The 27,153-nt window shown below is 45.5% G+C and overlaps 1 protein-coding gene across 1 annotated transcript in view; it reads left to right on the plus strand.

Moving 5' to 3' along the window:
* Positions 1-2,867: 2,867 nt before the first annotated feature.
* LOC143804273 (calpain-8-like) overlaps positions 2,868-27,153 on the plus strand; it is a 53,421-nt gene continuing 29,135 nt past the window's right edge. Inside the window, exons 1-11 of the mRNA XM_077282207.1 lie at positions 2,868-3,163; positions 13,116-13,185; positions 13,308-13,426; positions 13,860-13,993; positions 15,704-15,869; positions 16,682-16,765; positions 16,854-16,939; positions 22,630-22,704; positions 24,832-24,989; positions 25,086-25,261; positions 26,336-26,347. Coding sequence (XP_077138322.1) covers positions 2,927-3,163; positions 13,116-13,185; positions 13,308-13,426; positions 13,860-13,993; positions 15,704-15,869; positions 16,682-16,765; positions 16,854-16,939; positions 22,630-22,704; positions 24,832-24,989; positions 25,086-25,261; positions 26,336-26,347 — 1,317 coding nt within the window. The 5' untranslated portion in view covers positions 2,868-2,926. The remainder of the gene's footprint in view (positions 3,164-13,115; positions 13,186-13,307; positions 13,427-13,859; positions 13,994-15,703; positions 15,870-16,681; positions 16,766-16,853; positions 16,940-22,629; positions 22,705-24,831; positions 24,990-25,085; positions 25,262-26,335; positions 26,348-27,153) is intronic.

Below are 27,153 nucleotides of genomic sequence, written 5' to 3' on the forward strand. Positions count from 1 at the left end.
AGGGCTCATAAATGCCATTTTAGAACTGATCCTGTTGAAACCTCCAGATTTTACAAGGTAGAAAGTGCAACAGTCCCAGCCCTGACTTTTATCTCTCCATCAGTAAATGCTTTCACCTCCTGCCTTCATACCAGACAAGAAACAGCAAAAAAAACAACAACTTATTTACAAGAAGAGAACAAAGCTGCCAAAGAAGCAGCCAAACATGATCAGTCCTTGCAGGCACGGGTGCAAATATCTGTCCCCCGCTCCTGACATGACTTATTTTAGTAGATACCGGTCTTCCTCAAGAAATACCAATTCTGGACCATCCCTTCTTATACCTCTGTCTTGTGCCCATTTATTACTCCTGAATAAATTGACAAATGGGTGTTACCAATAGAGAGCATGTATCTACATAGTCTGGCAACACTGACTGGCCCTTAGTATGCCTTATAGTGAAGGGTCCGAGCGTCTGATGTCCCTAATTAATCGTCACTGCAATACTTTTATTGCCCGGGTGAGGGGAGGACGTGTTACACAACATCAACGGACCATTCATGTAGTGCACCGGTTCCTCTGGAGGAGCTTGGTCTGACTAGTAAAGGGGACCCCCGCTGTTATATGCACAGACACTAACAAGGTGAATGGAACGTTTTCCTGCAGCGATAATTTTCCTCTACCCACAAGTGTTCAAAGGAAAAATGCGAACATCCCCACATCCCTTTAGATTTATGGACCTCTTTGAAGAGACCACAAGTTCCATAAAATATCATATAGTCATTATAAACTCTCAGTCTCCCCTTTTCTTCTTCGGAAATTCCTGGCAGCTCTACCAGATAAAGCTGGTTCAGAATAGGAATCCTGAAAGGCCAACTCCAATCTTCCCAAAAAAGGGTATGTGCACAAGTCGCCCCATAAAATGCACTCCATAAAATGAACATACATAATAAGGAGAAAAAAGAGTAAAAAAATATACCAAAAATACAATTTTTTTTTATTAAAGAACAAAATCCAGTACAAATAATGCAAACAATTATTACATGGGTTCCTTCATAGTAGATCAGTGATTAAATCCATAGGTGTAAACAACAGACGAAGAAAAGGTCAGGATATATTGAAAGAAATTGCAAACAGAGAAAGTGAGAATACATGTATATAAATACATATGTTAAATTGACCCTTTATTAGGTACATGTGCCTTAAAGTATATATAACTAGCATAAAGTGCATAAATTTTTTACAAGTCACAGTACCATCAATGTAGTCATCACTACATCGCTTTGTATGCCTACCATTCCTGCACAAACATCATATTAATAATTACCCATCTCCGTAGATTGTCCCGCCTTGACCTCGGCCACGTACCCCAACGCGCGTTTTGCGGTCAAATAGTTTCATTTCCTCAAGATCTCCATAATTCCACCTTTTCTCCCCTTTGAAAAACTCTTCTGTCACTTTTATTCATTCTTGTCTGGACTACTGCAACTCTCTACTGATTGTTCTCCTTCTAACCAAACTTTCCTCTCCAATCCGTCTTGAATGCAGCAGCCAGAGTTGTATTTCTGTCCAATGCCTCCACCCTGTGCCAGTCGTTGCACTGGTTACCCATCCGCTACAGTGTACAATACAAACTTATCACTCTCACCCACAAAGCTCTCCACAGTTCTGCACCGCCCCACATATCCTCCCTCATCTCTGTCTATCATCCTACCCTCTATTCTGCAACTCATCTATGACTAACATCCTCCATAATCCAAACCTTGCACCTACGTCTCCAAGACTTCTCTCGTGCTGCGCCAGTTTTCTGGAATGCTCTACCCCAGACAATCCGACTAGTTCCTAGCCTCTACATTTTTAAGTATGCTTTAAAAATACACCTCTTTAGACAGAGGCGTATCGTCTCACTTCACTAACCTAACTCCTGTTCCCTTTTTCTAAATTTTCCTCACAATCTAGTCTCTCCTATTCGTCTGTGTCCATGCCCCCAACAGCACTTGGTGACTGTACTTAGACAGATCCTCTCTGTAGCTATGTAGCTTCTAGTATATGAAATGCCTTATTATAATGATGGCTGGATCATGTATAACAGCACGTTCTACCCATTGTGTCCCCTCTATTTTTATACAGTTTGTGAGCAGGACCCTCGCTCCTCCTGTAACTGTTGAATTATGTGTTACTTTGTGATGTCTTTATTGTTTGTACACGTCCCTACTAAATTTTAAAGTGCTGCAGAATATTTCGGTGCTATAGAAATACAATTATTATTATGGTCTGGCGGCATTATTTTATTATTTGTCTCTAATATTGCAGCATTTATCATCATCATCATCATCATCACAGTAAAATTGATCTTTATATACTGTGATTATCTTGTTGATCAGTATAGTGGAATTATTCGATCACTATGTGGTGGTATTATGTCATAGTGTGGAAGTATTATTTATCCTCGTACGGCGGTATTATTGGTGATATTCGTTTTGCTCTACTGGATTTATTCAGAAGCATTATCATGATAATATAGAATTTTGTCATTAATTTTGGAATTACATCTAAATTACAGTTACTTTGTATTTCCTCTGGTATCAGGCAGGGTTATATTTCCAATAGAGACCCCCATCTATGAAAGCAGGTAGAGGACAGCATGCTTGCAATTGCCAGAGCTGAATTTTAGTCTCAGCTTATGGATGAGAGAAAAGATCATCAGATTAGAAGGTGGAGATTCATAATAGTGACCTTCTCTCTCCTGCAGATATGTGGATATGTGACAGTGACGTTACTACCACAATTACACGCCCTATACCCTGCTAGTCAGGAATTCCTCCAGCTGTTTCCTCCTCCCCTATGTCCTCGGGTAATTTATTACACCTGGTTTACTGACTATATACATATATATTGAGATCTTCTCTATAGTCTTCAGTCTCCCTACACACAGAAGCCCGGTACTATGGCAGGCGTAGCTGCTAAACTGGCCAAGGACAGAGCCACAGCTTTAGGTATTGGGGCCAATAAGACCCCAAAGAAATACTTAAACCAAGACTTTGAGGAGTTGAGGGCACAGTGCTTGGCTTCTGGGACGTTATTCGAGGACCCAACATTTCCTGCCGCTTGGTCGTCTCTCGGATTTAAGGATCTGGGTCCCAACTCGGAGAAAGTTCAAGGACTTGAGTGGAAAAGACCGTCGGTGAGGAAACACTGAATGATACATTTATACTATGGATCATTCTGCTATCTTGACCTCTCTTTATTTTATTGGGCGTATTCATTCTATTTCCCAAGTATAATCTATGTCTTACTTTCATCACTTGTGAATTTCTGCCTGTCACAAGACTACAACTCTAAGGCTATGTGCACACAGAGTCTTTTTGGTGAGTTGTCGGAGCTGAAAATGAGCAGAAGCGTAATGTTTTTGTGGAGCGTTGAGATATGTAGGAGGATTTGGAGATTTTCCAGTTAGTGGCTATGTCCACATGGAATTTTTCTTCGAGGTTTTGGAGCAGAAACCAAAATGGAACTGAGAATTATGTCTTCAAATCCTCCTCAAAGCTTCTCAAAGACTTGGAGGTCCTACTCAGTTTTGTCTAAAAAAAAAAAACACAGCAAAAAGACTCAGGGTGCACGTTTTTGCTCCTAAAATGCTTAGTAAAAACTCAATATGGACATAGCCTTAGGACATGTGCAGACGACATCTTGTAATGGGTCTGATCCATCTCACAACTTCTTTTAACCACTGCAGGGCTCAGATACCTGGGAGCAGATAAAAGATGTTACTTGTTCATTCTTCACACTCTATGCTGAGCAGAAACTCCATGTTTTTGAGATTTGGACGATGATTTGGCAGTTTCTGCTCAGTTTCCTCTCAGTATATGTAATGTTCCACGGGACGGTAGCCATGGGAGAGGTACGCTTCTCTTATGCCCTGGCACGATACCTGAAGTTAGTGGGTCTTTCCTTGGTGTGTGGACTTGTGGTGTGAGGGAACTATGCCCATGCAGGCTGCATGTAACCGATGTTACTGGTTTGCCAGGACGAGGTGTTGAACAGTTCAAGGAGGGAGACCAAGAGTTTATGACCCTTCATGACCCAGCCTATTTTGGCCTTAATGACCTTGCCGTTTTTTGCAATTCTGACCAGTGTCCCTTTATGAGGTAATAACTCAGGAACGCTTCAACGGATCCTAGCGATTCTGAGATTGTTTTTTTCGTGACATGTTGGCCTTCATGTTAGTGGTAAATTTAGGTCGATAATTTCTGAGTTTATTTGTGAAAAAAACGGAAATTTGGCAAAAATTTTGAAAATTTCGCAATTTTCACATTTTGAATTTTTATTCTGTTAAACCAGAGAGATATGTGACACAAAATAGTTAATAAATAACATTTCCCACATGTCTACTTTACATCAGCACAATTTTGGAAACAAATTTTTTTTTTCCTAGGAAGTTATAAGGGTTAAAATTTGACCAGTGATTTCTCATTTTTACAACAAAATTTACAAAACCATTTTTTTTAGGGACCACCTCACATTTGAAGTCAGTTTGAGGGTTCTATATGGCTGAAAATACCCAAAAGTGACACCATTCTAAAAACTGCACCTCTCAAGGTGCTCAAAACCACATTCAAGAAGTTTATTAACCCTTCAGGTGTTTCACAGCAGCAGAAGCAACATGGAAGTAAAAAATGAACATTTAACTTTTTAGTCACAAAAATGATCTTTTAGCGAAATTTTTTTTATTTTCCCAAGGGTAAAAGGAGAAACTGGACCACGAACGTTGTTGTCCAATTTGTCCTGAGTACGCTGATACCTCATATGTGGGGGTAAACCACTGTTTGGGCACATGGTAAGGCTCGGAAGGGAAGGAGCGCCATTTGACTTTTTCAATGAAAAATTGGCTCCAATCTTTAGCGGACACCATGTCGCGTTTGGAGAGACCCCGTGTGCCTAAACATTGGAGCTCCCCCACAAGTGACCCCATTTTGGAAACTAGACCCCCCAAGGAACTTATCTAGAAGCATAGTGAGCACTTTAATCCCCCAAATGCTTCACAAATTGATCCGTAAAAATGAAACAGTACTTTTTTTTCACAAAAAAATAATTTTAGCCTCAATTTTTTCATTTTCACATGGGCAACAGGATAAAATGGATCCTAAAATTTGTTGGACAATTTCTCCTGAGTACACCGATACCTCACATGTGGGGGTAAACCACTGTTTGGGCACATGGTAAGGCTCGGAAGGGAAGGAGCGCCATTTGACTTTTTGAATGAAAAATTATCTCCATCGCTAGCGGACACCATGTCACGTTTGGAGAGCCCCTGTGTGCCTAAACATTGGAGCTCCCCCACAAGTGACCCCATTTTGGAAACTAGACCCCCCAAGGAACTTATCTAGAAGCATAGTGAGCACTTTAAACCCTCAGGTGCTTCACAAATTGATCCGTAAAAATGAAAAAGTACTTTTTTTTCACACAAAATTTCTTTTAGCCTCAATTTTTTCATTTTCACATGGGCAACAGGATAAAATGGATCCTAAAATTTGTTTGGCAATTTCTCCTGAGTACGCCGATACCTCATATGTGGGGGTAAACCACTGTTTGGGTGCACGGCAAGGCTCGGAAGGGGAGGCGTGCCATTTGACTTTTTGAATGGAAAATTAGCTCCAATCGTTAGCTGACACCATGTCGCGTTTGGAGAGCCCCTGTGTGCCTAAACATTGGAGCTCCCCTACAAGTGACCCCATTTTGGAAACTAGACCCCCCAAGGAACTTATCTAGATGCATAGTGAGCACTTATAACCCCCAGGTGCTTCACAGAAGTTTATAACGCAGAGCCGTGAAAATAAAAAATAATTTTTCTTTCCTCAAAAATGATTTTTAGCCCAGAATTTTTTATTTTCCCAAGGGTAATAGGAGAAATTGGACCCCAAATGTTGTTGTCCAGTTTGTCCTGAGTACGATGATACCCCATATGTGGGGGTAAACCACTGTTTGGGCGCACGGCAGGGCTCGGAAGGGAAGGCACGCCATTTGGCTTTTTGAATGGAAAATTAGCTCCAATCATTAGCGGACACCATGTCGCGTTTGGAGAGCCCCTGTGTGCCTAAACATTGGAGCTCCCGCACAAGTGACCCCATTTTGGAAACTAGACCTCCCAAGGAACTAATCTAGATGTGTGGTGAGCACTTTGAACCCCCAAGTGCTTCACAGAAGTTTATAACGCAGAGCCATGAAAATAAAAAATAATTTTTCTTTTCTCAAAAATGATTTTTTAGCCCACAATTTTTTATTTTCCCAAGGGTAACAGGAGAAATTGGACCCCAAAAGTTGTTGTCCAGTTTCTCCTGAGTACGCTGATACCCCATATGTGGGGGTAAACCACTGTTTTGGCACACGTCGGGGTTCGGAAGGGAAGTAGTGACGTTTTGAAATGCAGACTTTGATGGAATGCTCTGCGGGCGTCAGGTTGCGTTTGCAGAGCCCCTGATGTGCCTAAACAGTAGGAACTCCCCACAAGTGACTCCATTTTGGAAACTAGACCCCCAAGGGAACTTATCTAGATGTGTGGTGATCACTTTGAACCCCCAAGTGCTTCACAGAAGTTTATAACGCAGAGCCGTGAAAATAATAAATGTGTTTCCTTTCCTCAAAAATATTTTTTTAGCCCATAATTTTTTATTTTTGCAAGGGTAACAGGAGAAATTGGACCCCAAAAGTTGTTGTCCAGTTTCTCCTGAGTACGCTGATACCCCATATGTGGGGGTTAACCACTGTTTGGGCACATGCCGGGGCTCGGAAGGGAAGTAGTGACGTTTTGGAATGCAGACTTTGATGGAATGGTCTGCGGGCATCATGTTACGTTTGCAGAGCCCCTGATATGCCTAAACAGTAGAAACCCCCCACAAGTGACCCCATTTTGGAAACTAGACCCCCCAATGAACTTATCTAGATGTGTGGTGAGCACATTCAACCCCCAAGTGCTTCACAGAAGTTTACAACGCAGAGCCGTGAAAATAAAAAATCATTTTTCTTTCCTCAAAAAAGATGTTTTAGCAAGCAATTTTTTATTTTCACAAGTGTAACAGGAGAAATTGGACCCCAATATTTGTTGCCCAGTTTGTTGTGAGTACGCTGATACCCTATATGTGGGGGTAAACCACTGTTTGGGCACACGTCAGGGCTCGGAAGGGAAGTAGTGACATTTGAAATGCAGACTTTGATGGAATGGTCTGCGGGCTTCACATTGCATTTGCAGAGCCCCTGATGTGCCTAAACAGTAGAAACACCCCACAAGTGACCCCATTTTGGAAACTAGACCCCTGAAGGAACTTATCTAGATGTGTGGTGAGCACTTTCAACCCCCAAGTGCTTCACAGAAGTTTATAACGCAGAGCCGTGAAAATAAAAAATCATTTTTCTTTCCTCAAAAAAGATGTTTTAGCAAGCAATTTTTTATTTTCACAAGGGTAACAGGAGAAATTGGGCCCCAATATTTGTTGCCCAGTTTGTTGTGAGTGTGCTGGTACCCCATATGTGGGGGTAAACCACTGTTTGGGCGCACGTCAGGGCTCGGAAGGGAAGTAGTGACATTTGAAATGCAGACTTTGATGGAATGGTCTGCGGGCATCACGTTGCATTTGCAGAGCCCCTGATGTGCCTAAACAGTAGAAACACCCCACAAGTGACCCCATTTTGGAAACTAGACCCCTGAAGGAACTTATCTAGATGTGTGGTGAGCACTTTCAACCCCCAAGTGCTTCACAGAAGTTTATAACGCAGAGCCGTGAAAATAAAAAATAATTGTTCTTTCCTCAAAAAATATGTTTTAGCAAGTAATTTTTTATTTTTGCAAGGGTAACAGGAGAAATTGGACCCCAACAGTTGTTGCCCAGTTTGTCCTGAGTACGCTGGTACCCCAAATGTGGGGGTAAACCACTGTTTGGGCGCACGTCGGGGCTTGGAAGGGAGGGAGCACCATTTGACTTTTTGAACGCAAGATTGGCTGGAATCAATGGTGGCGCCATGTTGCGTTTGGAGACCCCTGATGTGCCTAAGCAGTGGAAACCCCTCAATTCTAACTTCAACACTAACCCCAACACACCCCTAACCCTAATCCCAACTGTAGCCATAACCCTAATCACAACCCTAACCCCAACACACCCCTAACCACAACCCTAACCCCAACACACCCGTAACCCTAATTCCAACCCTAACCCTAATCCTAACCCTAATCCCAACCCTAACCCTAATCCCAACCCTAACCACAACTGTAACCCCAACACACCCCTAACCCTATCCGTAACCCTAACCACAAGCCTAATCTTAACCCTATTTCCAACCCTAGCCCTAATTCCAACCCTAACTCTAATTCCAACCCTAACCCTAAGGCTATGTGCCCACGTTGCGGATTCGTGTGAGATTCTTCCGCACGATTTTTGAAAAATCTGCAGGTAAAAGGCACTGCGTTTTACCTGCGGATTTACAGCAGATTTCCAGTGTTTTTTTGTGCGGATTTCACCTGCGGATTCCTATTGAGGAACAGGTGTAAAACGCTGCGGAATCCGCACAAAGAATTGACATGCTGCGGAAAATACAACGCAGCGTTTCTGCACGGAATTTTCCGCACCATGGGCACAGCGGATTTGGTTTTCCATAGGTGTACATGGTACTGTAAACCTGATGGAAAACTGCAACGAATTTGCAGCGGCCAATCCGCTGCGGATCCGCGGCCAATCCTCTGCGGATCCGCGGCCAATCCGCTGCGGATCCGCGGCCAATCCGCAGCGGATCCGCTGCGGATCCGCGGCCAAATCCGCACTGTGTGCGCATGCCATAACCCTAACCCTACCCCTAACCCTAACCCTACCCGTAACCCTAACCCTACCCCTAACCCTAACCCTACCCCTAGTTCTAACCCTAGTTCTAACCCTAACCCTAGTGGAAAAATAAAAAAAAATATTTTCTTTATTTTATTATTGTCCCTACCTATGGGGGTGATAAAGGGGGGGTTTATTTATTATTTTTTTTATTTTGATCGCTGTGATAGAACCTACCACAGCGATCAAAATGTACTTCTAACGAATCTGCCGGCCGGCAGATTCGGCGGGCGCACTGAGCATGCACCCGCCATTTTGGAAGATGGTGGCGCCCATGGAGAAGACGGACCGACACCGGGAGCCTCGGTAAGTATAAGGGGGTGGAGATCGGGGCACGGGGGGGGGGCATCGGAGCACGGGGGGGTGACATAGGAGCACGGGGGGAGCGGACAGGAGGACGGGGGAGCGGAGCACAGGACGGAGGGGACTACGGGACAGATCGGTGGCTTGGGGGGGCGATCGGTGGGGTGGGGGTGGGGTCACTTCAGTATTTCCAGCCATGGCCGATGATATTGCAGCATCGGCCATGGCTGGATTGTAATATTTCACCAGTTTTTTAGGTGAAATATTACAAATCGCTCTGATTGGCAGTTTCACTTTCAACAGCCAATCAGAGCGATCGTAGCCACGGGGGGGTGAAGCCACCCCCCCTGGGCTGAAGTACCACTCCCCCTGTCCCTGCAGATCGGGTGAAATTGGAGTTAACCCTTTCACCCGATCTGCAGGGACGCGATCATTCCATGACGCATACACTGCGTCACAGGTCGGATTGGCACCGACTTTCATGACGCAGCGTATGCGTCAAAGGTCGGGAAGGGGTTAAGAGTCCTATGGTTGACCCGTTGTTCCGCGTCCTTTTTTCCCTTAAGGGAGCTACTTTACCACTATGGCCTTACTTATCTCTTTTTCTGACGCTCTGGATCTCCCACCCAGGGCACTCTCATCGTCTTATGTACCCTGTCCCACTTAGGCCCGTTACCTCTTTGAATTACCGGTATAAACTGTGGGCCACACAGCTATCCGTCCTCTCCTAGGACCCGTCTCTGGAAATTCACAATGTCTTTTGATCACTTTCCTCGTTTCTTCTCCTCATCACACTATCCTTTTATCTCGGGCTCCTCTCACAGTTAGGGAACACCCACGAACTGCGGCAGTGCTCACATTGGACCCTAGGTCTTCTTACTACACACTCTGGGGCCTCTCTGACATTCTAACAGGAAACTGTCACTTTCCTTTCAGCACCTCCCTCTCTGGGCTAGTCCCGAGCTAAACTCTTGCTCTCCCTACTGTCCTGCATCACACATTACCAGCATAATTACACATTACCAGCATTAATAACGCATGTCCCAATTCACATTACGCATTATACATCACAATAATATACTTGTTTCTTCAAGGGGGGACGTGGGCAATATGTCCATCTCCTTACATATCTGCAACAAAAACTGTGTACACATAATCACTGAAAAAAAAACTGAGCAAAAACTCTCCAAATCTTCCTGAAAAACTCAAAACTATTGAAAAACTTAGAAGTTACGCTTTTTTTCTGCTCTGATAGTTCAGCAAAATTACAGTGTACACATTTTGTGGAATTTTGAGTTTTTGAAGAGGATTTTGAGAGTTTCGGATCAGTGGGTATGAGCACACTGAGTATATTTTAGAATTTTTTAAGCAAAAACTCTCCAAATCCTCCTGGAAAATATGGAGTTTTTGCTCAGTTTCCGATCCAAAAACTCTTACAAAAAAGTACACCTAAAAAAACCTATACGCACATAGCCTCAGCATGCTGGGAGTAGGTTTGAGATTACTTCTCTGGAGACTCTTGTACATTACACGTTGCACCAGCTCTTGGCAGCTGCCCACCAATGGCTCCAGATCGGTGGTTTCCAATCTATGGCTATTTAGCTGTTACAAAACTACTATTCTCAGCTTGCCCCATGACTGGGAACTTGAGTTTTGCTATATTTTCAGCGCCATTGGTTATCGGTCACTGTTTTGGATCCACCTGTAGCTCGTTGGCCACCTGCATGGTGCACTCAAGCCGATGACAGCTGCAGATTAGTGATGAGTGAGTGTGCTCGGATAAAGTGTTATCTGAGCATGCTCGTGTCCTAATCGAGAATTTCAGCGTGCTTGAAAAATATGCTCGAGTCGCCGTGGCTGCATGTCTTATGGTTATTCGACAGCTTCAACACATTCAGGGATTGACTATTTGTTAAGCAATCTCTGCATATGTTGCGGCTGTCAAACAACCGTGAGACATGCAGTTGCGTTGACTTGAACATGTTTTTCAAGCACGCCTAAATGCTCGATTAGCACACGAGCATGCTCAGATAACACCTTATCCGAGCACGCTCGCACTAATCTCCACTCACGCACGCTCGCTCATCACTACTGCAGATACTATTGTATATACTGTTACCCGGACCGTCCATTTCTTCCTATAGACAAATAGTATTACTAATCATTATTTAGGGAGGTTTTGGCGGGTGTATCGGCTTTTTGACAATGGATTTATTATGGGATTTGTATGAGAAACTCCCTCATGTTGGTGTTGCTATCTAAAGGAAACTGTCAGGAAGAAGCTCCTCCATCTGATGGGTTACCAGACATAGAAAGCTGTAATCTACTATATAATTGTCTCAGGGTATGTTTCCACGTTCAGTTTTGCTTCAGGCTTTGGTCAGGATTTTATGCAGGAAAAAACCTGACCAAAACTGCACCTGAGGTCACTGGCAGGTCACCTGTGTGTTTTGCTCATAGTAGCAACATGCTGCGTTTAGAAAAAACGCACCACGCATGCGTTTTCGCGGCAAAAACGCATGCGTTTTTTCACGCATAGTGGAGTCTGGATTTCATGAAATCCCCTCCACTATGCTGTAACATCTGGATGCTGCGTTTTTGACGCTGCGGAAAAACGCAGCGTAAAAAACGCAGCGTTTCCTGAACGTGGAAACATACCCTAAGGGTCACTTCCGTCTTTCTTTCTGTCTGTCTGTCTTTCCATCTGTCTGTCTTTCTGTCTGTTTTTCTGTCTGTCTGTCTGTAACGGAAATCCCAAGTCGCTGATTGTTTGCGGCAAACAGCCACGACCAATCAGCGACGGGCACAGTCCAGCGGCAAAATGGCCGCTCCTTACTCCCCGCAGTCAGTGCCCGCTCCATAATCCCTTCCAGTCAGCGCTCACAAAGGGTTAATGGCAGCGTTAACGGACCGCGTTATGCCGCAGTGTAACGCACTCCGTTAATGCTGCTATTAACCCTGTGTGACCAACTTTTTACTATTGACGCTGCCTATGCCTCTTGAGACCAGGCGCGCGAGGAGCATCGGTGCGAAGCGGGGGCCAACGGAAGGTGAGTATATAACTATTTTTTATTTTAATTCTTTTTTTTTAACAGGGATATGATGCCCACATTGCTATATACTACGTGGGCTGTGCAATATACTGCGTGGGCTGTGCTATATGCTACATGGGCTGTGCAATATACTGCGTGGGCTGTGCAATATACTGCGTGGGCTGTGCAATATACTGCGTGGGCTGTGCAATATACTGCGTGGGCTGTGCTATATACTGTGTGGGCTGTGCAATATACTGTGTGGGCTGTGCAATATACTGTGTGGGCTGTGCAATGTACTACGTGGGCTGTGCAATGTACTACGTGGGCTGTGCAATATACTGCATGGGCTGTGCAATATACTACGTGGGCTGCGCAATGTACTACGTGGGCTGTGCAATGTACTACGTGGGCTGTGCAATGTACTACGTGGGCTGTGCAATGTACTGTGTGGGCTGTGCAATATACTACGTGGGCTGTGCAATATACTACGTGGGCTGTGCAATGTACTACGTGGGCTGTGCAATATACTGTGTGGGCTGTGCAATATACTACGTGGGCTGTGCAATGTACTACGTGGGCTGTGCGATATACTACGTGGGCTGTGTTATACACTACATGGCCTGTGTTATACACTACGTGGCCTGTGTTATACACTGCGTGCATGGGCTGTTATATACTACGTGGCTGTGCTATATACTACATGGCCAGCTGCGAACAATCAGCGACAGGCGCAGTCCAGCCGCGAATTGGAGCGGGATTTGAACCAAGCTTTGCTAATTGGCCGCGGCCGGCCGAATCCTGTGTATTCAATATATTATTCTAAAATCTTCATAAATAAACTACATACATATTCTAGAATACCCGATGCGTTAGAATCGGGCTACCATCTAGTAATAATATAATCCTCTCTTATATTATTCATCTCTTACAGAAAATAAAACCCAATCCACAGTTTATTAATGAAGGCGCGAGTCGCGCAGATGTCCGGCAGGGATCGTTAGGTAAGTCGTGTTCATCACTACACTAAAACTAATATTGGTAAATGGATATACTATATGATACATCGTGCCCTGTATATCTGATGTCTTCAAAACGTTGCCCCATAAAAGGCTTTTCTGTACAGGTGACTGCTGGTTTCTCTGTTCCATCGCATCTCTGACTTTGAATGACGACTGTCTCTGCCGCGTTGTCCCCGTGGATCAGAGCTTTGACATCAACTATGCAGGAATATTTCATTTTAAGGTAACCTATCATATGTTGTATTTGGTTCTACTTTAGCCCTCCCCTTTAAATGTGGCCATCCCATTGATCAGCTGATCAGGGTGGGGGTCCAGCGACTCTAGCAGCTGGTGGTCACTAGGTGAATGATAGGCCACTGTTAGTAATGGAGAGGTGGCCATACTTTTCTGTGGGAGGACCCACCACCCACCTGTCGAAAAAAGTCCCATGTAACAATGGTTATTTTGTTGGTTCTAGAGTCCATCTGTTTGAATAACATTGATGATCTTTTCGTCATACTTAAATAAAATAATCCCATAATATAACGATTGTTGCCACAACAAGACCAGGTATAAGATTCTCGTTCTCTGCATTGATGACGTTCTCCGTGACTCAAGGATCAGGTGTAAGATTAGCTCATTCTCCTGTATAATAACTGATAACCTGTTCCCCCCAGTTCTGGCAGTACGGCGAGTGGGTGGATGTAGTAGTGGATGATCGGCTTCCTACAAAGAAAAGTAAGCTGCTGTTTGTCAAGTCTACCACTGCTAATGAGTTCTGGAGCGTCCTCCTGGAGAAGGCCTATGCCAAGTAAGACCCTAAAATAATCACCTGTGCAGTTGTGAATTCTACCAAGCGCATTGATAGAGATTTTACTACATCCCTATCTGTACCTAAATCATTAACGGGAGGCCGTACTACCTGTACCTACATAATTTCCAGTGAGTGACAGGGAGGCAGTACTATCTGTGCCTACATCATTAACGTGGAGACTGGGTGGCAGTGCTATATGTGCCTACATCATTTACATGGAGACAGGGTGGCAGTACTATCTGTGCATACATCATTTACTGGGAGTGAAAGCGAGGCAGTATTATCTGAACCTACGTCACTTACAGGGAAAGACAGGGAAGTAGTACTATCAGTACATACATAATTCACAGGGAATAATAGGGAGGCAGTACCATCATTACCTACATAATCCATGTTGTACTGTCTGAAATACTGTACCACCCAATGGAGCTACATTTGTGACCAGGCACTGTTTGTATCTACCAGTAAGGAGAAACAGGGAGGCAGTACTATCTGTGCCTACATCACTTACAGCGAGGGTGTACTATCTATACCTACATAAATACCTACATACCAATGAGTCACAGTGAGGCAGTAATATCTATTGATACATCATCTACAGGGATACTATATATACCTACGTCAAGAGTAATAAGGAAGGCAGTACGATCTGGATCCACATTACTTACAGAGTGAGAGAGGGGAGCAGGACCCAATATATACAGTACATCATTTACATGAAGAGATGGAGCTACACTTATATGTACTGATAGAGAGCAACAGGGAACCAGTACTATCTGTGCTTACATCATTTTCAGGGAATGACAGTGAAGCAATACTATCTGAACCTACATATTTTACAGCAAGGCAGTACTATCTATAGCTACATCATATACAAAAGAGAAAAGGAGGCAGTATTATCTACACATGAAGTGACAAGGACGCAGTACTATCTGTACCTACATCATTTATAGAGAGAAAGGGAGGCAGTATTACTTGTACCCAGTACATATATTACAGCTAGAGAAAGGAAGTACTATCTGTACCTACATTATGTACAAGGAGAGACGGGGAGGCAGTACTATCTATACCTACACCATTTACAAAAAGAAGTAGGGAAACTGTCCTATCTGTACCTACACAATTCACAATGAGGCTCTCAGATACTGTGCTATCCACTGGAGCTGCATTTATAACTAGAGTCATTAACGTAGCACTGTATGAATCTACATCAGTAGTAAGGAGAAACAGGGATGCAGTACTATCTGTGCCTACATTATTTATAGGAAGAGGTAAGCAGGCAGTACTATTTGAATGTACATTATGTACCGGGAGAGACATACTGTACCTACATTATTTAGTGAGGGTGATCAATGAGTGGAACAGGCGGCCACGAGAGGTGGTGAGTTCTCCTTCAACAGAAGGATGGACAGACATCTGTCTGGGATGGTTTAGTGACTCCTGCTTTGAGCAGGGGGTTGGACACGATGACCTTGGAGGCCCCTTCCAACTCTACCATTCTATGATTTACAGGGAGAGACAAGGAGACACTACTATCTGTACCTAGATCATATACAGGGAGGCACTATATATACTGTATGGGCAGGTACAATATGTGACTATCATTTACAGGGAAAGGTTGATAGATTACCATACCTGGGGTGGGGCGTAATGACATAACTCCATCATTTCTGCCGGAGTTTCCTTTTAATCTGTATCTGTTTGTAGGGTGAATGGGTCGTATGAAGCACTTGCGGGAGGTGTACCATTAGAGGCTTTGGAGGACTTCACCGGTGGGATTGGTGAACTCTATTATTTCGATAGCGCTCCACCGAATTTGTTTCAGATCATCCAGACAGCCTTAAGGAAGAGATCGCTGCTCACGTGTAGCACCGTAAGTCTCCTGGGATTTGTCAGGGCTGGATATTGGCTGCTGTAGCTAAAGCGGGTGCTGGGAAAAGCTTGGTGCCCACGGCTTGCCATCTCTGTTGGTCGTAATCGTATGGCAGTATTATAAGGCCATTGTTATATGGTAGCATTATTTCGGCACCATATGGTGATGTTTACATAGGCATTGTGCAGCAATGTTACTACGCGGGCAGTATATTATTTCTCGAGGTAGTTACAACAGTGTATTGCACTATTATTTTGTCAATTGTATGATGGTGTAGGCATTGTACTGCAGTTTCAGGACTATTTTTCATTCACACAGAACAATGTTTGGGTCCAGAATAGAAACCACTGAAAATGGGAGTAAAAATTTTTTATTTATCCTTGTCGTCCTCTAAAGGAACATAAAATATTGGTTTTGTGAATGAAAGCAGAGAATTTGTATCCTATCAATAGAACTGCACCCAATATTGTAATTCTGTATGTTAACTGGTTCATCACCCTTGACCGCCAACAATATTGTCAGTGGCGTAACTGCAAGCTGATGTGTGTCAATGCAAAATCTCAGTCTTTAATAGTATTGATCTCTTCACATGCGCCAAAGGGACCTATGTGGGCACTTCTGGGCTCCAGAGCCTGGGTGCGACTGAAACCCCCTACCCGTTATAGTTACATTCTTGGATATTGGGTATTAAGTAGTGAGCCTTAAAGGGGAAAGGAAATTTGCTGTCTGTGTTTTGGCCACCAACTCACTTGGAAACAATAAAATTGCATATGGTTAATAAAGAGACCTGATATATTTATCATTTATCACAGAAATCTGACTCTGGGACAGGAGAAATAGTCGTCAGCACCAATGTGGTCAAGAACCACGCGTATTCCCTGACCGGAGCTGAAGAGGTAACATATAGATGTAGAAAAAGGACTTTTTTGTCACTTTTAAACCTTAAAGATAAATGGTAAATGGATTGTCACTTGTCATGAACAGATTCCCTATCGTGGCGATACAGTCCAGATTGTCAGAGTGAGAAACCCATGGGGTTATAAGGAATGGAACGGAGCATGGAGTGATAGGTAAGTTGGACACACTGCATTTATGGCCTTGTCTGGCCAGATACCACCTTTTCCAGGTTGGAGTAAAACAGACAGTACTATCTGTGCTTACAATAATTGATAGAACAAGAAAATGGATGCAGTAATATCTGTACCTACCTCATTTGCAAGGAGACACAGACAGGGCAGTAGTACTATCTTTATCAACATCATTTACAGGAAGAGACAAGGATGCAGTACTATCTGTATCCTCATAATTTACAAGGAGAGATAGGGAAGCAATACTATATGCACCTACATAATTTGCAGGAAGAGACAGGGAGGCAGTGCTATCTGTACCCTCATCATTCACAGGGAGAGATAGGGAAGCAGTACTATCTGTGCCTACATAATTTTCAGGAAGAGACAGGGAGGCTGTACTATCTGTACCCTCATCATTTACAGGGAGAGATAGGGATACAGTACTATCTGTACCTACATCATTTACAGGAAGAGACAGGGAGGCTGTACTATCTGTACTCTCATCATTTACAGGGAGAGATAGGGATACAGTACTATCTGTACCTACATCATTTACAGGAAGAGACAGGGAGGCTGTACTATCTGTACCCTCATCATTTACAGGGAGAGATAGGGATACAGTACTACCTGTATCTACATCATTTACAGGAAGAGACTGCAGCGCCCCAGAGTCCTGGTCGTTGCAGTACTGTTGCTCCGCCACTAAGGGGGGCTATGGTACGTCTGATGGCACTGAAGGAGTTCATCTGACCAGGTATCACAGACACCAATACACTTCACAGTCTGGCCTCCAGGGGGAGCTAAGGGTTCTATTTATTAGGCCACTCCTCACAATCTGGTAAAACTGGGGGTTAGATAGGAAGTTAGTGAGAAAGCTGACTGGGTTGGAACCAGGCAACATCCTGTGGCAGAGGGTGTTGCAGGGGAAGATTCAGGGGGGTCCCTGTCAGGGGTGGGATCCTGACAGAGGCCTAGCGAACAGAAAGAACGTTAAGGGACCGCACCTGCACTTTATAGCGGCGGTACCCCAAGAAAGGACAAGAAGCGAGGTTTATTGTGCTGAGTGAGAAACGAGATCAACGCAACAAGGAGAATCACCAGTAGGAGTCGTGCTGTAAGACGAAGCAACATCCTACTGAGGCGCATAGCCGGTGGCCGGAAACGCCGAGGAAGTATTGAGCTCCAGGCCTTACTTCAAACCTACGGCAGGACAGTCAGTTCTAGGCGGGCTGTCTCACCCAAAATCACCTAAGCAGACACAGGGGGCAACAGTTGGAGAGGGGCGACTCTAGGGTCCCGGAAGACCTCCGAGCCTACCCGTCATACGGGTGCGTCCTAGCCATATCATCTGGGGGACGAAGAAGAACATCAGAATCGAGTTGTGATGGAACTTCAGAAACAGACACAACAGTTGTGAGGACTATCCCGTAAGCTCAGCAGGGAAGGACTACAACACACAAGCGCTAGAAGGTAGGCACAGATTTCCACCTGCAAAGGGAACTCTGGAGGTGCCATCGGACCGGCCAGACTCAGGCAGCCCGGTTAACCGTATTCCAGACTGAGGATCATGAAGCCTTCAGTAAAGAGGTAAAGAGACAGCAACCCTGTGTCCTCGTTATTCATCGCGACCTGCACTGCACACCACCATCTACACCTTTCATTGGGCGCCCCTCAGCAGGGTCACGGACCGGGTCTAGCCACTGTGACAACCCCAGAACTGAGACATAGAGGCCCGGTACCGGGTACCCCTCGGCCCTGCGACCGTGGGGGCGCTACAACTTGGCGTCACGAACAGGATCTACTTAAGCCTGAAGAATCAGGTCATGTGTGCCTTGGAACTGTGATTTATTGTGCTTGGACTGTGACTTATTACAAAGACTGTGGATTGCCACTTGCCGCCAGAAGTTCCCGCCAAAACCGCCGCCATTACAGCGCTAAGGAGAGCGCAGGAGAAGAAGGGCGTGGAGTGGGCGTAGACAAGCTGGAGAGCGCGAAAGACAATGGCCGCCCAGTCTAAGTATTACTGTGCTGTGAGGACGTGTCCGTCAGCAGCCGAGATCCGCCTCCTAATTCTCAATGGAGGGCGGCGACAACGAAAGCGAGACCACCCACGAAGGAGAGAGCGGGAAAAGGACAAAGAAGAAGCCAGCCACGTGGAGGACGCCATGGCCAGCCACCCGGAGCCGGAGCGCGGGGTCGGAGTAGAGGACTCCCCCAGCTACCCGGGGGGCACCGTAACCAGGCCTCCACCGCTGATGCTGATTTCCTGCAGGCTGGCGTGGAAGAGCTCAGCGACCAACTCCTGCGGACGCAGCTGAGCACTGAGGCCGGGTGGAAGAAGACCTTCATCGGGAGCCTCACCAGACGCCTGTCAGCAGCCTCGTCTGGTCCGGAGCAGGAAAGAAGTTCCAGCGCACCGAAACCGGAAAGCAAGGCCCTGCCGGAAAGCGGGATGCTGCAAGCAGAGATGACAACGTCGCAGCAGAAGGCCCTGCAACCAGCGTTCCAGACCCCAGCAGAGGCAGAGCAGACCGGCACCGGAGGGACCGCATCTGAAGCAGGTATGAAGGACGACCCTGCCCTGACGACCGACACCACTCCAGTGACTGCTAGTGCCACAGCTGCTGACTCCGTTCCAGTGACTGATCTTGCAGCAGCCGCTATCTCTGCTGCAGCAAATGCCCATACTCAAGCTGCACAGACCTCCATCGCTGCGCATGATTTAACTGTACATGAAAGACGGATTAACGGCGTTTGTCCAACACTGGGTGTAACCCTGGACCTCACTTTTCCCAGACCAAGAAGGGTTAAGTGCCAGGTGCAGCCCTGGAAGCCATCCAACTAAACCTCAGAAACCGGAAACTGTACATAGTTAACTGTTTGTCTTCCTGATGTTTTGCTGCTTTAAACCCGACTAGGGTTATTCTTGAAGGGATCCCTTTGTTTACCCGGGATCCCTATTGCTTTTATTTTTGCTTTTATTTTCCTTTTTGCTCCTTGTTCACCTACGTTATAAAGACTACCGAATCATGGACGGTGAATGATTCACAAACTGTATTGTAAATAGTTTGCACCTTCTTAAAGGTGCCCTCTACTGGTTTTACAAAGAAAAGGACTCTGTGCGAAGAAATTGTTCCTGGAAACAGTACCGGAGTCCTTGCTGTATACAAACTTGCAGCTTGAGAAGTTGCACTACCTCCAAGAGACTTGGTCCCCTCTTAAAGGGAACGTTCACCAATAGCACTTAAAGTCGAATAATGCTCACATGTAGAAGTTATATGTAGTCAGCTAGTTAATTGTAAGAAATGCTTAATAATGTGTTAGAGAATGAGGACAGGAAGTGAACCCGTACGGGGTTAGTCGGTGAGTCCTCCTAGGAGCCGTACAGAGATGGCTCAGCAATCTTGAACTGAGAGAAGGTTGATAAGTTCTATACTGTGTATAGTAGCAGAAAGGCAGTAGGCCCGGATGAGGAATGGGGCGGTCCTGCAACAGAGCGAGAGGCAGTAGGCCTGGGCAGATAGACAGGCGGTCCTGCAGATGTAAAGGTGGAAAATGAAGAAAAGTTGGTTAGCCTTATAGCGTTTTATAAGAAGGTCTTTAGTGGATACAGCTCATACGTCCTTAAAGGCAATGTTAAATCATTGTTCAGAAATTGCACTAAGTAGAATACCCAGTTGGGTAAGAAAAGTTAATTATAGTATGTTATTTAAAATATTTAACCATGTTTGTAACGTTCAAGTGTCCTCACCTCCCATAAAGGAAAGCTCTATTCAAATTTACTTGTTCTTGCATTTCCAAAATTGTATGTCTTTTTGCTGACATGTATTGTTGTTTTCTTCCCAGTCCAGGAGTACTGGATTTAACCGGGGGGGAGTGCAGCGCCCCAGAGTCCTGGTCGTTGCAGTACTGTTGCTCCGCCGCTAAGGGGGGCTATGGTACGTCTGATGGCACTGAAGGAGTTCACCTGAGCAGGTATCACAGACACCAATACACTTCACAGTCTGGCCTCCAGGGGGAGCTAAGGGTGCTATGTATTAGGCCACTCCTCACAATCTGGTAAAACTGGGGGTTAGATAGGAAGTTAGTGAGAAAGCTGACTGGGTTGGAACCAGGCAACATCCTGTGGCAGAGGGTGTTGCAGGGGAAGATTCAGGGGGGGTCCCTGTCAGGGGTGGGATCCTGACAGAGGCCTAGTGAGCAGAAAGAACGTTAAGGGACTGCGCGTGCACTTTATAGCGGCGGTACCCCAAGAAAGGACAAGAAGCAAGGTTTATTGTGCTAAGTGAGAAACAAGATCAACGCAAAAAGGAGAATCACCAGTAGGAGTCGTGCTGTAAGACGAGGCAACATCCTACTGAGGCGCGCAGCCCGTGGCCGGAAACGCCGAGGAAGTATTGAGCTCCAGGCCTTACTTCAAACCTACGGCAGGACAGTCAGTTCTAGGCGGGCTGTCTCACCCAAAATCACCTAAGCAGACACAGGGGGCAACAGTTGGAGAGGGGCGACTCTAGGGTCCCGGAAGACCTCCGAGCCTACCCGTCATACGGGTGCGTCCTAGCCATATCATCTGGGGGGACGAAGAAGAACATCAGAATCGAGTTGTGAGGGAACTTCAGAAACAGACACAACAATTGTGAGGACTATCCCGTAAGCTCAGCAGGGAAGGACTACAACACAAGCGCTAGAAGGTAGGCACAGATTTCCACCTGCAAAGGGAACTCTGGAGGTGCCATCGGACCGGCTGGACTCAGGCAGCCCGGTTAACCGTATTCCGGACTGAGGATCCTGAAGCCTTCAGTAAAGAGGTAAAGAGACTGCAACCCTGTGTCCTCGTTATTCATCACGACCTGCACTGCACACCACCATCTACACCGTTGATTGGGCGCCCCTCAGCAGGGTCACGGACCGGGTCTAGCCACCGTGACAACCCCAGAACTGAGACATAGAGGCCCGGTACCGGGTACCCCTCGGCCATGCGACCGTGGGGGCGCTAAAAGACAGGGAGGCTGTACTATCTGTACCCTCATCATTTACAGGGAGAGATAGGGAGGCAGTACTACCTGAACCTACATCATTTTCAGGAAGAGACAGGGAGGCTGTACTGTCTGTACCCTCATCATTTACAGGGAGAGATAGGGAGACAGTACTATTTGTACTTACATCATTTACAGGAAGAGACAGGGAGGCAGTACTATCTGTGCCTACATAATTTACGTTGAGACACGGTGGCTGTACTATCTGTGCCTACATCATTTACGTTGAGACACGGTGGCTGTACTATCTGTGCCTACATCATTTACGTTGAGACACGGTGGCCGTACTATCGGTGCCTACATCATTTATGTGGAGACACGGTGGCCGTACTATCTGTGCCTACATCATTTATGTGGAGACAAGGTAACAGTACTGTCTGTGCCTACATCATTTATGTGGAGACAAGGTAACAGTACTGTCTGTGCCTACATCATTTATATCGAGACAGGGCAGCAGTAATTGTTGTTTTCCCACATTATTATTATTTTTATTATTTAAAAAAAAAAAAAACATTTGAAAATATTTTTCAAACATTGTTGTGCGGACTCCCAGAGTAAAAACCATTTCGGTATAATCATATTGTGTGAATGAAAACTCCCTGGGCAATCAGCGAGGCAGCATTTGTATAAACTCGGGATTTTGTCATCTCGCAGAGCACCAGAATGGGATAAAGTTGACCCAAGAATAAAGGCAGATCTTAAAACTGATTGCGACGATGGAGAAACCTGGTGAGTAAATTGTGTTGAGTTGTAAACTGTGCAACAAATGTACAAAACCTGCGGAAGATGCTAAAACCCCCCAGATGTGATCTATGTTTTGATTTGTCAAAAGTGGTGGTGATGATTCCAGAAAGTACCTTCACAGAGTACCTTCCCTTCATGTTGGCTAGTCTCATGGCAGCAATATCCAGATAGGACAACTGGGAGGGTAGAGACAGGGGACGCTTTGCTGTGAGCACTGGGGAGGAGGAAGCCCAGCTGTGACTACTGGAGAAAGGGTGAGAGACCCTCCTGTAAACACTAGCAGAATAATAAAGGGTCCGGCAATGAGTAGTGGGGGAGGTGGAGGCCCAGCTGTGACCACTGGGGGAGGGTGAAAGATGAAGTCCTGCTGTGAATAATGGGAGGACAAAGAAAGTTCAGCAATGACTACAAGGGAAAAAGGGGTAGATGCCCTTTGTTTCTGGGAGAAAATTATTCGCCCTGCTGAGAATATTTGGGGAAGAGGAAGTATGGCTATAGCCACGTAGGAAAGAAAAGTGGCCCTTTGTGAGAACTAGGGGTGAATGATGAAGGGCCCTGCTGTGAATATTCGGGGGCGGTGGGAGAAGCCCAGATATGACCACATGGGAAAAAGGGAGTTAGCCTTCTGTGAGTAGTAGGGGAATGTGGGGCCCTATGATGAATACTAAAGAGATGAGAAAATGCAGTTATGGCCCTGTGGAAGGGGGGATGATGCCCTTCTGTGAATACTGGGGGAATGAGGGCCCCTGCTGTGAATACTGGGAGGAGGTAGGAAGCCCAGCTCCAACTACTGGGGAAAGGTGACATGGCCCTTCTGTAACTACAAGGGAATGATGGGTGTTATGGATCTGGTGGCAGGATCTCAAAACTGACCAGGCAAATATGACCTGAATACATAGGACAAGCTCTGGGGATGTGGAAGCTATACTGACCGCAATCCTGATCCTATCCACAGCCTGAGAAACTGACTACCCCTAGAGAGAAAGCAAAGACCTCACTTGCCTCAGAGAAATAACCCCAAAGTTTTAGAAAGCCCCCCACAAATAATAACGGTGAGTTAAGGGGAAAACACAAACGTAGAAATGAAACAGGTTTAGCAAATGAGGCCCGCTAATACTAGATAGACAGAAAAAAGGCAGGAGTCTGTGCGGTCAGTATAAAAACTATCAAAAACAAGCCACGCAGAAAATGCAAGAACCCTCACACCGACTCACGATGTGGGGGGCGCACTCTGCACCCCAGAACTAACCAGCAAGCGAAAATATCACATAAAAGCAAGCTGGACTGAACTCATCATATACTGAGAAACGTTTTCAAGGAGATAATGAGCAAAAATGAACAAGCAAACTTAGCTTCACCAACAGGAGACTGGTCACAAGAAATATTCAGGAGAGCTCAGAATCCAGACTGAATACACCGACAGCAGGCAACAAATGAAGGGCCAGGTGAATTAAATAGGCCCAGCATAGGCAGGAAATGAATCAGCTGAGCCCAGCCAAGACCAGCCATATCGCTAAAGGCCACCAGAGGGATCCCAAGAACAAATTCACACAGTACCACTCATGACCACAGGAGGGAGCCTGAGAACGGAATTCACAACAGATGGGTCCTGCTGTGAATACTGGGGGGAGGTAGGAAGCCCAGCTCTGACTACTGGGGAAAGGTGACATGGCCCTTCTGTAACTACAAGGGAATGAGGGGTCCTGATGTGAATACTGGGGGGAGGTAGGAAGCCCAGGTCCGACTACTGGGGAAAGGTGACGTGGCCCTTCTGTAACAACAAGGGAATGAGGGGTCCTGCTGGGAATACTGGGGGGAGGTAGGAAGCCCAGGTCCGACTACTGGGGAAAGGTGACATGGCCCTTCTGTAACTACAAGGGAATGATGGGTCCTGCTGGGAATACTGGGGGGAGGTAGGAAGCCCAGGTCCGACTACTGGGGAAAGGTGACTTGGCCCTTCTGTAACTACAAGGGAATGATGGGTCCTGCTGGGAATACTGGGGGGAGGTAGGATGCCCAGCTCCGACTACTGGGGAAAGGAGACATGGGTGAGGTTACTGGGGAAGAGCGGCCCCTATGGACGGTTTTATTGTATTTTGTGCCCTTTTTCAGGATGCCGTTTTCTTCCTTTCTGGCTGAATTTTTCCGAGTAGAGATATGTCATCTTAATCTGGACAACGTGAGCTACAAAGGGAAACACCAGTGGTGCCTCACCGAATTCACAGGGAACTGGGCGGCCGGATGCACCGCCGGAGGGTGCAAGGGAAACCGTAAGAGACGCCATATTCCGGATTACCGACTGCCGGATTAAAGAGATTTTCGTGGCATGTGCAGATTCATCAGACGCTTCTTTATTCCTCAAACAGCCACTTTTTGGACCAATCCTCAGTTCCTGATCACATTGGAGGAACCTGACGATGATGGCGCCGGGGGCACGGGTACATCATTGTGCACGGTCATTGTGAGCCTGATGCAAAAGGAGCGAAGACGGAAGAAGCCCGAGGGCGGGAGTTTATATAACATCGGCTTCTATATCTACCAGGTCAGAGGGGTCATACACATAGTTTGCCCTATGTTAGCTGTTACATATGAGCCCTTGAGGGCTGCCCATAGTGGGGTACCCAAACTCCTGACCTCTAAACAGAGCCCTTCGATCATGTCAAGGTCAAAGGGATTCATGCGCCTGCCTTGTGGTCGCTTGGCAGAGCCATACTACATTTATTCTACATTTCTTTGTATCGGGGGTCAATAGTAGTTAATAACAATATATGTCTCATCCATGCAGAAAAATTCTTACGCCTACTTAAATCTCAAAATTTCTGTGCATAATATTTCTTTGCAAATATCATTTTTCTCCAAATCCCCTTCTCTTCTCTTCTTCCCCAGAGATATGATAACATTTTAGCTTCCAGCAGCCACCACTAGGGGGAGCTTGCTGAATACAGATTGATTAAAGGGATCTTCCATTTTTAAAAGTTATTCTGTGGATAGGTGACAACTTGCTGATCACCGGGGGTCTGACTATCGGGATTTCCCCAAAATCCCAATTATGGGGCTCTAGAATGCCGCTATGACCTCGCATATGTGCCATCCACTCCTTTCACTTTCCAAGGGACTTTTGGAGAAATTGTTGTACTCTGAAGTCCCATTACTGGAGTGGTAACACGCGGGGAATTATAAGCCTGTGATCAATTGGGGTCCCAGTGGTCGGACTCCCACCCATCTTTTAAGTAGGTGACTTATTTTAATGATGGCACAACCTTTTAAATTCAATGGGAGCTGGTGTAACTATAAGTGGGGGAGGGGAGGGTGAAGGTATCATTTGCACCTGGGTGTCAGAGTGGGTCGAAAAGTCCCTTAAGAATATGTCAGTATTATATATTTGCGATAGGTGGGGGCCGTGTTACAGATTTTGCATTGGGACTGCATGAAATTATGGATAATGTTGATCCAAAAATTAGCCCGATATACTGAGTCAGGTTCCCAAGTCGGAACTGCCTAGAAAATGTCATCACTTCTTGCCATGCATAGAAGAGCCTGTGCGCCATGTATAAGATGGGATACTACTTGGAGATTGATCTTGTGGCTTATGATTTCTTCATCCTTTCTCTTGCAGATCCCCAAGGAGGTACGATTGATAACGGCAGACGCAGCGCTCCGGGCACACGTCTCTCCCGGTCCTTTCTTCCTCCCCCCTCTATATATACAAACTACCGGATTGGAATAATTTTTACCCCCTACAGGCACAATAGCTGACATTGATTGATGTTGGGGGGGTGTGCATACATTTGCATTTCAGAGCCCCATTCTAAGGATTGGTGAAGGTCCAAACGGTCGAACGCCCATCCATCACAGTTATGGGATAATTTTTAGGCTCATTTTGCACATCACGGCCCAAGCCCAGACCATGATGACTGGACCGGCGGCGGTTCTCCTGGCCTGAACTCAACAATCTCATCTATGACTATGAGTTTGGGGTAGGAGACCCATGGCCAGTGTGGACATCATGGTCTACGCTCAGGCAGTGACTATCGGCCATGCGAATTTAGCTTTAATGTTGGGGAGTAACCTTTTATTCTAAACTGAACCAGAATTCAGCTCTTAATTCATCATTATAGTTGTCAGATTTTTTGTTTCTGAATCTCTTCTGTCTAACCATCATTTTTGCATTTTTTTTTTTTTTTTGCTTTTTTTTTTTTTTTTTAGTAATTAAAAATTAAAATTTTAGGAATTTTTATGCTTTCTCCAAATTTTTTATGGCTTTTATAGTTTTTCAGTCCTTGCTATTTTTTATATACTCTATATTGTGGACATGTTTATTATACAGTTACCTTTGGAGTAATATAATCATTTGCGCCTTATGGAAATGTTGCAAATATTGTGCACAATGGTCCTCCGGGACCCTGGCGGAATGCAAAATCCATTTTAAATTTG

The sequence above is a fragment of the Ranitomeya variabilis genome, chromosome 2, assembly GCF_051348905.1.
Source record: "Ranitomeya variabilis isolate aRanVar5 chromosome 2, aRanVar5.hap1, whole genome shotgun sequence".
In the NCBI taxonomy this organism is placed as follows: domain Eukaryota; kingdom Metazoa; phylum Chordata; class Amphibia; order Anura; family Dendrobatidae; genus Ranitomeya; species Ranitomeya variabilis.